At 35.7% G+C, this 14,584-nt stretch overlaps 1 protein-coding gene across 3 annotated transcripts in view; it reads right to left on the reverse strand.

The window, feature by feature from the left end:
* The window catches only part of PPP3CA (protein phosphatase 3 catalytic subunit alpha), a 336,975-nt gene that overhangs the window by 189,420 nt on the left and 132,971 nt on the right, over positions 1-14,584 (reverse strand). For all 3 annotated transcript variants that reach the window (XM_037830340.1, XM_037830339.1, XM_037830341.1), the window contains exon 2: positions 2,288-2,488. In XM_037830340.1, coding sequence (XP_037686268.1) covers positions 2,288-2,488 — 201 coding nt within the window. The remainder of the gene's footprint in view (positions 1-2,287; positions 2,489-14,584) is intronic.

Raw genomic sequence — 14,584 nt, forward strand, 5'->3', positions numbered from 1 at the left:
TACCCAAATTTTAAAATAAATTATTTTCTTGGCCATCATATCTGCCACAATTATTCCATGTTCATAAAAAATGGAGGAAAAAAGACCCCTACAACGTAATATACTTGAGCACTTTAGGATTTTCCCTCATTGTTAAATAGAAAAACTCTTCTAAAGAAAGACTTTTCCTGCTTGGATTATATTTCCCTAGTGATACTACTTCTGTGATGTCTCCATAGTTATTTCTAGTCACTATTTAAAAGGCTTTTTTTTTTTTTTAATACCTCACCTCCCACCAGAAAGTTATACATAATTGAGTACCAAAGCGTGGTTATTTCTCTTCATATATGTATCCTGAAATTTATCAGACTGAATCAGCTGGGGACTCAGTAGATCATTCAGGCAAGATCACAACTGAATTTGAGGGCAATTAGACTGTAAACTCCAGAAAAGCATTGGGGTTCAGAGATGAAACATGAATCAGATGCTTCCAGGATCCTCCTTAGTGTTCTTTCAATTCAGACGCTAATCAAACAGAGGAGCCCACTCCACCATACCAGAAACTATACTGGCCTTAATACGTAATTTACAAGATTCATTTTAATTACAATTAACACCTCCATTAACACCTACTGTGCTCATTAGTGAATTTAGCATACTCTTTATTGGAAGAGGCACATTACCACACGAAATGGAGAAACAATGAACTCATAATACAATATCAAACCATCCATTTTTTAAAAAAACAAATAATCTGAATGATAAAGATATAATTTGAAGCTAACATTTTTCTACTAATATAAGGTGAAATGTTTTGTCACTTTTTAAAAATAGTTTCTTTACTGGTGGATTTTGAACTAATATTTAGATACTAAAAATAAAAAAAAATTAGTATTTAGTATCTAAGAAAGTAAAACACATTCACATTTGTTTTGTCCTTAGATTTTCACATTCTCTGTGAGGTGGAGGTAATGCATGGTTTCATTTTATAGTATGGAAATTGGGGGTCATAGTGATACCACAGGATAAGTCTTTAGCTCATTCACCATTTAACTCACTGACACTGAGTTAACAATGGAGCAATGCCTTCTGATGCCTTACTCCATCTATAGTCACAAATTTTCTGATTTCCAAACAAGGAAAATAGTATCGCCAGCCAACAATAAACTGTAAATAATGTCAATTTCTTTGGAATAGGAATTTTTAGGGACATTTTGATCAAGGAAGGTCTAGGCTGATACTCAGGAGTGTTTATCTTTTCCTTAACTGTCACAGTCACATATATATTTGGAAGCCAGTATATTACAAGTACATGAAGACATAGAAGATAAAAGCAATTATATATGAAATATTTAAAAAATTCTCCTTTATAGCAAAAAGGAAAATATCGTTTCTAAAGTTTCCCTCTTATCTGAATGGTAGCAAATAAGGGGAAATTAATGGTTTTAGCTTCTCTAAAAACACAGCCCAGAAAGTGTAGCAAACTCCAAAAAGGATGGACCCAAAGCCTCTAATATTTGACCCCCTATACCATGCAAAACCTTTCTGACAAAGTCTACTTTTTATAGTCTAACAGAAGCTACACTAAATATTCACCTTCTCATAAAAAGTAAGAGAACAAAAATACTCATAGAGCAAAGACTTCATGTTTTCTAGGAACAAAATGCTATAATATAAAGAAATGTGACCTTTCTCTTTAGGTTCAGTGGTCCTCAAATTTTAATGCATATCAGAACCACTCAGAGGACTTGATAAAACACAGACTATGGGGCCTTATACCAGAGAATCTGATGCAACAGGTCTCAGGTAAGACCTGAGAATTTACATTTTAATAAGTTCCCAGGTGATGATGATGATGATGATGATGATGATGATGCTACTGTGGGGCTCACCCTTTGAGAATTTAGTCACTTATTCAACTGCTGTAGCAATCTTAGGATACTTTGTCCAGTCTTTCCCAGTGAATGTCCTGGGTTCACTTGAGCCAGTTAGTGTTTCTAATGACAAACAATGTCACCTCTTAAACTTATCAAAGCTCTTATTGACAGTATTACTTAAGAATATCTTCATCACCACTAAGTGGCACATCACTTTTTAGAACATCACAATCTTGAAGATATTTAAGACATGAAAATAAAGATATTTGTATATGTGTACAATAGCCTTAGTCTTAGCATACAGATTCAACAGTAAAAGAGTAAGATGAGTAAGGTATTCAAAGACCCATTGGTAGCCAGGACTTCTGATTTGGTGTTAAAAACAACAAACTATGGGCACAAGTGAGCGTGTCTACATCCTCAGGACTTACCAGTGACTGGTGCATCTATATCCAGTAAGTTTTTTTCCTGTCGAAGAATTGAAGCCCCCTCTGTTATTATTCTCAATGCCACACTCTCTTCCAGCCTGCCCTCCTTCATGAGATGTGCCTTTAAGATATCCACTCGAGGTTTCCCATCGTTATCAAACACTTCCTTCGCTGTAAGCCGGTGACTTGGAGGAAAAGGGACAGCTGAAAGAGAAAAAGTCAAGGTATTACATTAGCCAAAACTGAACAACAAAAGACTCACTCAGTAACCACCAAATATCCATTCCTGTCACTATCTACCTAACAGCTTATTTAAAAAGTTATCACATATTCTGATCAAGGGCTGTGGAGAATTAAAGTTTGCCTTCTTCCTTTGAGCCTAGATCTAATGTCATTGTTGAAAGGAAATTTCCAGTTCTTATTCAACCAGTACCTATCTCATGAATCTAGAATTTCTTGATTGAATTAATATGGAAAAAAGAGGGCAATATCATTTCTGTTAGGCAATCAACAATTCAGCTAAAAACAATAATTCCTTTAAATGCAACCATAGCTTACTGGGTGAAGATGGGTCTCCTCTAGAAAGTGGGTTCCTCTATGGGATTAGAGGAATGGGAAAAGGTATTCCCAATCAGATTTGCTTCTCCAACGAGAGTCACTTCTCTGGGTTTACTGACTGACCCACTATATACGAAGAGAGCAAGAATCTGAAGTCAAAAATGCAAAAACATACTGAATATTGAATAGGAAATCAGTATTTGTATGTGAGTGTGTGTACATGCACTGTAGAAATATCTTTAACAGGGAGAGTACAATGTGATGTCAGGGGAGAGACACAGGTATTTAGAAAAATAATACGAACTCCACTTATTGCTCAGAGTTAGAGCAAACCCCATTCTCCTTCACCCACCCCATGCCTTCTTAACACCCCTTTCTTGTAATGAATGCTACTGTCCTTCTTCACATCTCCGAACACCATTCATTCATTCAGCCAGAAAATATTCACTAAACTTCTATTACATGCCAAGACATCCAAAGCTCTATGGTCAGAGACAGCATCATTTGAAAGTTAAATTAATGATAACATAGACAATAAGGCCATTAAGTGAGGGAAATTCATTATTTCTCTATTTCAGATGAGAGTTCATTCACTGTGCAACAGCTCAGATCTATTAGAAATATCTGGCAAGGAACATAAACACAGTTTCATGTAACCTTCATCTGCCATATGCACATGCCATGTGCATAAGTGCATCCCCAGATGATGGTTCCTCTCCTAGGAAGAACACCTGATGTTAAACAATAAACCTGGCCCTCTTACCTCTAAAAGAAGCAGGACTGACGGTAGACGGATGCCAAAAAATTTTGTTTAATCTAATTGCATAAACTTGTTATCATAGTGAAATTGTAACTACTTACGAGAAAAGAAAAATCAAACAATGATCCTGTACTGATGGTTGCAAGCTTGATTTTCCTACTAATCCAATCATATCTCCCTAACTATGCTGTCAAAATGAAGTGGCACCATCTGAATCAGTGGGTGAGCATGAGACCTTTGGGGTCAGACGAACTTGGGTTCAAACCTTTGTTCTGCACATTTACCAGCTGTGTGATCTTGGGCAAGTTAAATAACCTCTTTTGACCCCAATTATCCTCACCTGTGAAATGGAGATCATCCCTATTGAAGATTGTTATAATAACTTAAGTAAACATTAATAGTAGTAGCTAACACTCATGGAGCATTTATTTTAGGCCAGGCCTTGTTTGAATATTAAAGTCAGATGCAACAGTAAAACTGTAAGATGAGTAAGGCTTAAGTACATGTGTTTATATATAAACATATTCAGATCCCATAATATTACTGTGGGGGAGAAACTTGAGGCTCAAACATAGTAAGCACCTGTTCAAGATAATTACCTAGTGATTTGTATGTAAACCACTGAGTTTCAACCCAGGCAGTTAGATGCCAGAACACCTGTATTAACAACTACAGGATGCCGCTTCCCAGAAAGTACTTAAGACCGGGCTTAATAATTAGTGATAAGCAAATCGCTATTTTGGAATTTAAATTCTAAGGAATACTGAGAGATGTTTCTTAAAAGACCTCTTTTATTTTTAAAAATTATTTTTGGTGGCTTACAGTAGAACAGAAGTATAATAAAAAGCAAGATACAAAATAAAAAACAAAATATGTAATAAAAAGCATAGTGTAATTATCCACACACACAAAAAAAGCATAGTGTAAAATAAAAGACAAAAACCAAGGATTAATGAATGCACAACTATATGATGATATTGTGAGCCATTGATTGTGTACTTTGGATGGAGGTACGTGAATATATCTCAATAAAATTGCATTAAAAAATTAGGATTAGGGAGGAGAGAAAAAAGGAGGAAATTAGGTCATTAAACATGAGGAATTGGGGATTTATTTTGTTTCTTTCCTCACCCCACCCCCCTTTTCAATGCCCAAATGTCTTCATCTGGTTCTTTATAAATGTTTTGAAATTAGAAAATACCTTTCCTAATAACTCCTCAAAATCTCATAAGCTGTTGGTCATGAGTCAAGATATGGGATGGGGTATAGAAAGGGGGAAACGTCAAGTGTCAAGAGGACACCTGGGGTACAGCCAAGAGCTGATATTTCCAAGTTGCAAGTGGAACAACTATGAAGGCTGAAGTGGCTCTGCAAAACTGTCAGGCAGGACTCCTGGGTGCCAAGAGTGATTCACTACCAGGCAGATAAAAAGCAGTGGGTTTCTGCCACACACACTTGCTGACCCTATTAAACTTGAGATGCAGCAAAGGATTAAACCTGAGCATTAAGAAGGTGAGAGGCAAAGAGAGGGCACCCCAGAGAGAGCTTCGCCATCATGAATCAGAACTTTCTTCTAGTCCCTGAACTCTTCCAAGGCTATGAGCACTGCAGTAACAGATGCTCCTCCCTTTGCTGCAGATCTTTTGCCTTCCAGTAATTGCTAATCCTAAAAGTAAATGGCTAAGGTAAAGCCACCTGCTCTCAGATATTGGGATTGATTCCAAATAAACAGGGGTGAGAAAGGAGAAGAGAGAGGCCAATCAGCAGGCTATTTCCAATTGTATAGTAGGGACACTGATGAGATGGGGTCCTTTACCAGTTAAACAGATGGCAAGGCCTGCAGGGAACCAAGATAGCAGCAGTGATGCCAAAACTGAGAGTGAGATGCTGTCAGCCAGAAAGAAGTCTTCTGGGTCAAAAATAAGAGTGGGCTAATATTTGTGTATTTTGTGTACCTCTGGCTTCATAAAGAAAATACCAGCCTTACAAAGGTCACATTTATTTGTTTTCTCTGTTCACCTAGAGTCCTATATGCAGACCTATGGCAAATAGGGAGCAAAACTCATGTAGCCCCAAATTCCAATGTGCTTAGAAATTTCTTTCATTATCTCATTGCAAAAATGGCTATGCTTGATACAGTAAAATTGGATTCTCCTTTCCTTCCTTGGCTTTGATTATTATAATACATACTTTCATTGATCCATGAACAGGCCAGGACTGGAGGAATTAAGTTTGTGCATGCTTCTAAAAATTCACAAACTGTTGATATTTGAACAGACTCTTTCCAAAACTATTTTCTTATTATTACCTGTAAAAGCAGAATATCCTGTTATAAGGTTTCTTAGAGGGATCCTAAAAATAGATAGAAACCCTCTCAAGCGTCCTCTACTTCACAATTAACATTCACATTTGTTTTCAAAATAATAATACAAATAAGTAGGCAAAGTTTGGGACATGTAAGTCCTTCACAGATTCCTAACACACAACTTCACAGAAGGCTTAAGAGGCAAACAACAAACTGGACTGGGATTATGTCCCTATTATCAATGACTGGGGAAAGCAGGTAGAAACAGATTTCCTATGAACAAGAATATAATATTGTTTCTTTTCTATTTGTTGTCACCATCAGAGTATCCAACTATCTGACATAGAGAAAGATGACTAGTCTGGGCATCAAAATCACATGCATCCTATATTGGCAACTGTATAACATTGTTTTCAATTATACATTCACCAGTAGAGCAACACATCCAAAGTCAGAAAAGCTCAGGAGCCACAGCCAACCCCAGTCATTAGTTCTGGCTGGCCCATGACCATGCCCCAGAAAGATCCAGGAGTCCCCTCCTGAGTTTTGGGCTATGTCAGTTTTAAACAACCAGTGTATATCTCAGTAGCTGTAAGTGATCTTACACCACTCTGGGGCAGATCCAGCCATCTGGGATTATTGTTCCTCAAATCTGACCACTTTCACCACCAGTGAAGGTATTTTGACTTCTTTGTAGGAAATTCCTGAGGGTCACTGTCACAGTGACACCTTTATCAGTGGAAGTATCTATCTTATGAATGTTGACAAGAGAATCACAGACTCAGAGACTTAAGACATTTAGTAGCGTGATATTTTTAAAGCCCTTGTTTTACTTTAAAAAAAAAAAAGTTTTTTTTTTTCCTCAAACAAAATGGCATCTGGAAACTCAAGAATATTCAATAGACAAAGAGACATAAAGCTCGCTTGCTTGTCTCTCTTCTCCCCCATGACGGCTACTAAGGCATATTCACAAAATCTGGGGCTTCTCCCTATCTAGGCTCCTCCCTGACCCCTCATATTAAACAAGAGGAAACTGAAGTTCAGAGAGAATAAGTGAATTGTCCAAGGTCACGGGATTAGTCAGTGCCAAAACAACACCAACATTCAGTTCTCCTGATTTCTATTCCAGCACTTGATTCTCTTGAACTGTGCTATCAATTAGCCACATAAGGCTGTTGAGCCCCTGAAAAGTGGCTAATCCTAATTGAGACGTGCCGTAAATCTATAATACACACTGGATTTAGAAGACTTGATACAAAGTTTTTAAAGCATTCCAGTCCAAATTGAGATTTGCTGATCTACCTAAGTTTAAAAAACCCCAGGCACTTTAATTTTTCTCCCAAATATGCTCCACAACAATCAGCTACAGCAGAAGCAATGTCTTTGCAAGTCCAGACACGTTTATTTCACCCCTCTCTGTAATTAGAAAGTGTACAGGAGGAGTTCTTGTCCCATATTTCACATAGCTAATATCTGCACAAGGCTGTCAAAGATACTTATGTCAGCACATGTTAAGAGAACAGCTTAACTTAAAACACATTCTGGCCTGACCTCCTTAGATTGGCACTCTATCTATTCCCTCATGGACATCTGTATATGTCATAAATGACAAATGTCTATTCTAATCAAACCATAGCAATCAAACCATAGCAATCAATCAATCAATCATCAAGTACCTATTAAGCACTTATTGTGAACTGCATTCCATGTTAGGCAGTGAGGAAGGCCAGGGAAAAACGAAAGATGGAAACAAACATAACCAGACCCACTATAATTATAAGTGGTATAATAATTAGTTTTTGCTTGAGATAGCTTGCAAAATGTTAAATCACAAAACTGAAGACCAAATTTAAAGAAAATGAGAGAAAATGGAAGCAGGAAAAAGAAAAGCGTCTTTATCTACCTTAAGTGTATGTTCCTGCAAACTCTTTGTAAAGTATATAATCAATATCTAATTTTTGAAATGACTCCAGCAGATGAGGTTCTGTTTTGAAGGTAATGAAAAATACAATATGCTAACTTAAAAACACAATACACCAATTAAAATATTAAAAAGTAGCTTCACTTGTTACTGCAAAGGAGAGGTTAAACTTGCATATAATTGTGCCTAAGAGTCTCCCCCTGAGTACCTCTTTGTTGCTCAGATGTGCCCCCCCCCCCTCCCAACTGAGCCGCCCCAGCAGGTGAACTCACTGCCCTCCCCACTACGTGGGACCCGACTCCCACGGGTGTGTAAATCTCCCTGGCAATGCAGGATATGACTCCTGGAGATGAATCTGGACCCGGCATTGTGGGATTGAGAATATCTTCTTGACCAAAAGGAGGATGAAAAATGAAACGAAATAAAGTTTCAGTGGCTGAGAGATTTCAAATGGGGTTGAGAGGTCACTCTGGTGGATGTTGTTATGCACTATATGGATAACACCTCTTGGGTTTTAACGTGTTCGAGTAGCTAGAAGTGAATACCTGAAGCTGTCAAACTCCAACCCAGCAGTGTGGACTCCTGAAGACGACTGTATAACAATGTAGATTACAAGGGGCGACAGTGTGATTGTGAGAACCTTGCAGATCACACTCTCTTTATCTAGTGTATGGATGGATGAGTAGAAAAATGGGGACAAAAACTAAATGAAAAATAGGGTGGGATGGGGGGGTGATTTAGGTGTTCTTTTATACTTTTATTTTTTATTCTTATTCTGATTCTTTCTGATGTAAGGAAAATGTTTGGAAATGGATTGTGGTGATGAATGCATAACTGTATAATGGTGCTGTGAACAGCTGATTGTAAACCATGGATGACTGTATGGTATGTGAATATATTTCAATAAAACTGAATTTAATTTTAAAAAATTCAAGGGAGACCAAGGGATTTTAATGTTAAAAAAAAAAAAAAAAAGTAGCTTCAACATCAGTCATTGCAAGAGGTGAAATCTAATTCTTCTGAACAAAGAGTGAAGGGATATGGGAAAGGAAGTATAATGACTTCACTAATTTTACTTGGGTTCTAATACTGAACAATTAGGTTTAATTTAGATTCTCCTGTGTTTAAACAAGTTCCACCTGTAGGGGGATGCACATTTAGCTATTTGCATTTTGTCTCTATGCAAACTTACACAAAACATGTCTGAGATATAGCTAAAAATTAACCACAGCTAGCCTCTAAGAAGGGCTGCAGGAACATTTTATTAGAGTCCTGCTTATACTACTCCTAAGTACACTCATTACTTGTTTGTTTTTAAATCTCTAGCTTTTATTATAGCTATTAATGCTTGTTAAATCAAAATAGGCTTGCCCATCTTAGTGTGGTTAAATATTAATCTTGTAAATAGAAACATCCGGTACAATTTAAGCTTAAAAAAAAAAAAGTGACTCTTCACAGTATATCTATAAATAGAACAACAATTTATTGGTTTACTGGTGCTTCTTCTCTTGCTGCTATGAGGACCTCTTCCATCCTTAGCAGGGACCTCTTTAACAGTCCATGGATCCTAACCCACAAATACTGAACCTTAAAATGCATTCAATTATTAGACACAATATGTGTACTGATCATTTTGCTAGCAAACTGAATACCTCATTTGGTTTTCCTGAAGTATTTTACATGCAAATACAGCACAGTGGTATTTTATGTAAATCACAAAGTGTTGTAAAAGGGTACTAGGTATTCTCAAACCATTTCCTTAAATAAGCAATCTTCTTTTCTCCGACTGGCTTACAAAATTATATTGTACACAGCACTTTTTGAACTTGAATCTAAAATATGCTAGAAGCAATTTTTAAATAAAGATCAGATACTAATGAAAAGAATTATTGCTCCAACCACAAGTGATCAATAATTAATTAATAAAAATGAGTATCTGAACAGTACAGCATTTATTATCTGAATTTCAAAAGAATTTTCAGTGAATTCTAGAGACTAAGGATTCAAGGACACAGACGTGTGACAGTTCACACCTCCCTCCACATGCTGTCTCATGGAGTAATATCAAAAAAAGACTACTTTGATGTTTTGATATTTTGGTTAGTTCACGTAATTAATGGAGAAATTGCAAAAGGCTTACATAATGAGTTATGTAATAATGATTCAATGTGAAAGATTATTTGACAAAATTTGTTTTAAAAGCTTCAAAATATTTCAGCATTACCAAAAAGCTTAAATAAAACCTTAATTTTGGGGTTAAAATAAGAAAGTTACACATAAAAGCACATTAACATGAGGGCCATGCCAATCACAAATTATTTCATACACGTATGTGATAAAAGCAAAATTATCTTAACTGGTTTTTAAATACATGACATTGACTACTTAGAGTAAACTGTACCTTTAATTAAATATTAAAATGTTTTAATTTAAATATTTAAGTAAAATAAATATTTTTTAAAATTTGAATACATAATTGAAGAGTTATATTTTAAGGTTCAAATCTACAGTTGTTTTTTTAAATGATAAAAAATGTAGTCAACAATATTTGATCACACTAGGAGGAATCCCAACTATACTGGATCTCACTACTAGCTGAATGATTACAGTAGTATTTTCAGCCAATGGTAGTTATAGAAATCTCTATCATAGCAAATTTATAATAATGCATAGAACTCTGCTTAATGGGATATGTTTAAGCAGTGACATTTTGGCTTTTGGGGGGAAGTTGTTGAACATTTTCTCTTTTCTTCCGGAGAAATGTGTTATAGGAGGAGATTAAAATAAAGAAAAAAAAACAAGGGTAGACACTTTAAGACATGTCAAATTTATTTCCCAAGTGAGTAAGTTCCTTGGAACATGATAATTATCCCTCAGAAATTGAGAGTACCCAGGGATTCTAAAACTTTCTTTAACTCAAGATACGCTGTATCATTCAGAAATACCTCAAATCTATGGCCTAAGAAATGAAATATATCAAAGGACTATATTGATTAGAAATTCTTTAATAAATCTAAACTTCTTGGAGACCTCGGCATTAAAACTAACAACCCCTCACAATATCTTTGCTTTCCTGATCCTCAATCATAAACTTGTCTGTTAATATGGAGAAGAACCATCTGTCCCCACACAAAACTCTTTCCTTTTACATTTATGATTGAACTGTAGATAATCACACATCTTCCATGCCAACACACCCACCCACTGTCCCCACTTCCCGTGTTTAAAACACCTACAGGCAGACCTTCTCTTCTTCGACAAGGTCTTAATAAAATAGCAAGTCTATATCCCAAATGAGACTGAATGATGCAAGCAATTTAAGGATGTTACCATATTAGTGCTTTTGTATATAAAGTGTAATCATTAAAAAATAATACATTTAGCACACAGCACCTTACAACTCTGCACCTAGTGAAGCAAAGATGGAAACATTCTGCCTCAGTATCACCCTCCAGAGTTGCCAGCAGGAGATTAAACTCCCAGGTTTGCATTTAATTCTCTTGAGCTGTGGCTCAGTACTCCCTACTCCCTGTAGGTTCTATGGCAGATGGCAGTGAAACATCTGGCCCTCTGGGCCTCTCCAAGTTTCAGTAGTGCTTACACTGCTTACTTCACTTTGATGACCAGTTCTGTTCATATCCATTCTCTCTGGCCCACAATTTATAAGAACCACTCCCATTCAAATAAGTAAGATGAAAGTATACAGGAGGTCCCAATTCTTGGCAGTTCAAATTCATACTCCCCAAATCATAGTCTTTGTACACCTATCTAAAAATCAGAATGCTTTATTTAATGAATATCACCTACAATAGGGATATCTCAAACTTCCTTTTCATTTAAAATAAATGAATCATTCATTTATTTTCAAGTTCATTTCTTTAAAATCAAACCTGCATTTCTTGATCTATAAATGGAAAATGGATAATTTCATAATAAAGCTGCAACAGATGGCATCCCCTTCCTGCAAAAATAGAAAATTTCCCCCAAATGCATGGCATACTTTCTACATAAAATGAATTCTCAAATAACTAAGGAAACACATTGCTGAGATTATAAGGCCAATTGCAAATTTACAGGTAACACCAAATATCACACTAACCAATAAGTCAATCATCACAATCCCCAAAACATCAGAATAATTAAGTAGAAAGATTAACGATCAAATTCCATTCAGAGCCTGGCCCAGTGCCTTGGCAACTTATAGATATTTAATAAATAATTTTTTTTAATGAATAGATTTTTTTTCTTCCCGCTCACTCACAATTTGAATGGTACTACAATCACTGTGGTAGTAGAAGTAGTCTAAGAAGAGGGAAAAGAAAAAGAAAAAAAAAAAAAAAAAGGCTTTGCTCAGATCTAAAAGTAATTATAGAAAGGACAGTCAACAGCGAAAATAACTCAGAAACTGAAACCTTCATTTAGTAAATGCCTCTTAAAGTGTCCACTACAGGAAAGCAACCGTGGATGCCAGGTGGTGGGGCGGGAGTGGGAGGCCTATTCCAAGAGGAAAAAGACAAAAGTTAACGACAGATAGAAAACTGAAAAGGGAGAGAGAAAAAAAAAATCAGTGCAAGAATTTTGAATTCCTAATGTTTTTATTCCGACGTGTAAATAAGGATCACAGAAAAAATTTTTATGTAATGTAAAATTGACCCAAAACCAACAAAAATAATATTATATTGCTAAAATAGTGCTTCCATGCTTTTAGGTTCATAAAGCACTACTCCACTGAATTGCATAAAGCAGTTCAAATATTTCCTTTAAAAAGAACATCATTCCTAGTTTATAAGAAAGCTATTACTGTACATCATTGAAGAATGATTCAATTAAAAATCATTTTTTAATTGTTAAACTTGTAATATCTGATAGTTAACAGACTAACTCCTTCGCTGCATCTCTAAGCATCAGGGGTAGTTCAAGAGAGTGATATCTTTTCCCCTCTTTTCAGTGCCCACGTGACAATCTACCCGACAGAGAGAATCCGATGCTTACTAGTGGACACAAGTGAAAATTATATTGTGAAATGCAGCTGTCAAGAGTAAACTAAAAAATCTTGGTTATCTAACTCATTCTAAGCACATTAAGAATAACAAACAGAACAACATAATTTTCATGATATATGATTTTGTGTTATGGTTCTCCAAAGCTTCAGTACCATAAATTTTTCACTATACATATTAAAGACACTCATCATAGTAAGTCATTTAGGCAGCACTGTGAGTGCTGTAGGGTTACATGTAAGGGTTCAAAATTAGAAGATTATATAGTATTTTTTATTATCAAATCATTTAAAATAATTTGTTGGCTTACAGTTCCCATTCAAGGAACAATCATTGTTAAATGTTAAACTGACAGGTAAACACAAATGTATAGAATATGTTCATGAAAAATAATCACACACAAAAATCAAATGGTGTGATAATACGTGTTACTCCAACACTGGAGTTCGGTTTTTTTTTGTTTGTTCTTTTAAGTCCCTTGATTCCTGATAATGATCCACCTATTCATAGCTCTGGTTCCTATCATCCTTACCACTCACAGTGCAATCGCGCACCCTAGCAAACTGAAAACTGAGGAGTGAGAATCCTCATCACAAACCGTATGGCCGTTATTCCACAGGAAAGGAATGGAACCATGGTCAAAATATTAAACAGAAAATCACGGTGGTCTGGCATAATTGAGCATATGTGCCAGCACTTCTATATTTCACAACTGCTATAGGGGATATCCGGGCATTTCATAATGTTCATGATGGTATTCCACACTTCATAAATCCCCTACTCCAGATTCCTGATAACATGCTGTTCCAAAGAAAGAGAAAGGTGCAATAATACAATTTTGATACACTTTCATTAAAAATAATTTTAAATGATTTAATGTTTAGAAGAGCTATGTCTCAGTTATGTGATAATTTCACGTTCGGTGAAAACACATGTATACATTGGCTTATATACACTGTCAATTCTCTCTTTAGAATATAATCTAAATCAGGAAAAGGCTGCAATTCTCAAAGTTGAGTGAACTCAGCCATTCATAATGAAACTCAAAATATTCTTCAATTTGCTACTACCCTATTATCAGGTGCATTTTAAAAACTGACATGTAAGGTATATGCATTCATTAAGTATTGGAGAAAAAAAACTCAAAAAGATTCTACTCATTACATAAAAGCAAACTAACTAAAAGCAATATTCCTTCATAAACCTAAGGTCTGAACAAAATCTAGGAAACTCTGAAGTTGTTTTTCTGTTAATTCTTTTCAACTCTGGTCAATAACACCTTGATTTTTGAGAATATTTCTATTTGTAATTAGCAATACAAAAATAATTTATAGTTTCATAATGTAGTAAAAATTGAAAGAAAAAAAGAAATAATGGGGAAAAAAGAATGCATTTATTTTTATGATTCAAGAAGAATAAATTTGGGTCACCTCACTAAATTGCCAAGTTGAATTGTATGTAAGAAAAGAAAAAGGACAGAAAGTAAAGTCAGCCAAAATCCTGAACAGCATATGAGTTTTACTAGAGCAATTTCCCACAGGTATCAGCAATACTGACTCCCCACATGGCCAAAAGGGACCCAATTACTACTCTTGCACCAAATGATAAACAAAACAATCATCAGTCACCCAACTGCTTCTGAACTCCCTTACCTCTGGCCTTTAATTACTCTACGGGTTTCCATACTCAAGAGACCAAAAAAAAAAAGTGTGTCCTAGAAGCAAAGGCAGAATGCTGGATCTGATTCTTCACAAGA

This window comes from Choloepus didactylus, chromosome 3, assembly GCF_015220235.1.
Source record: "Choloepus didactylus isolate mChoDid1 chromosome 3, mChoDid1.pri, whole genome shotgun sequence".
NCBI classification, from domain to species: Eukaryota; Metazoa; Chordata; class Mammalia; order Pilosa; family Megalonychidae; genus Choloepus; species Choloepus didactylus.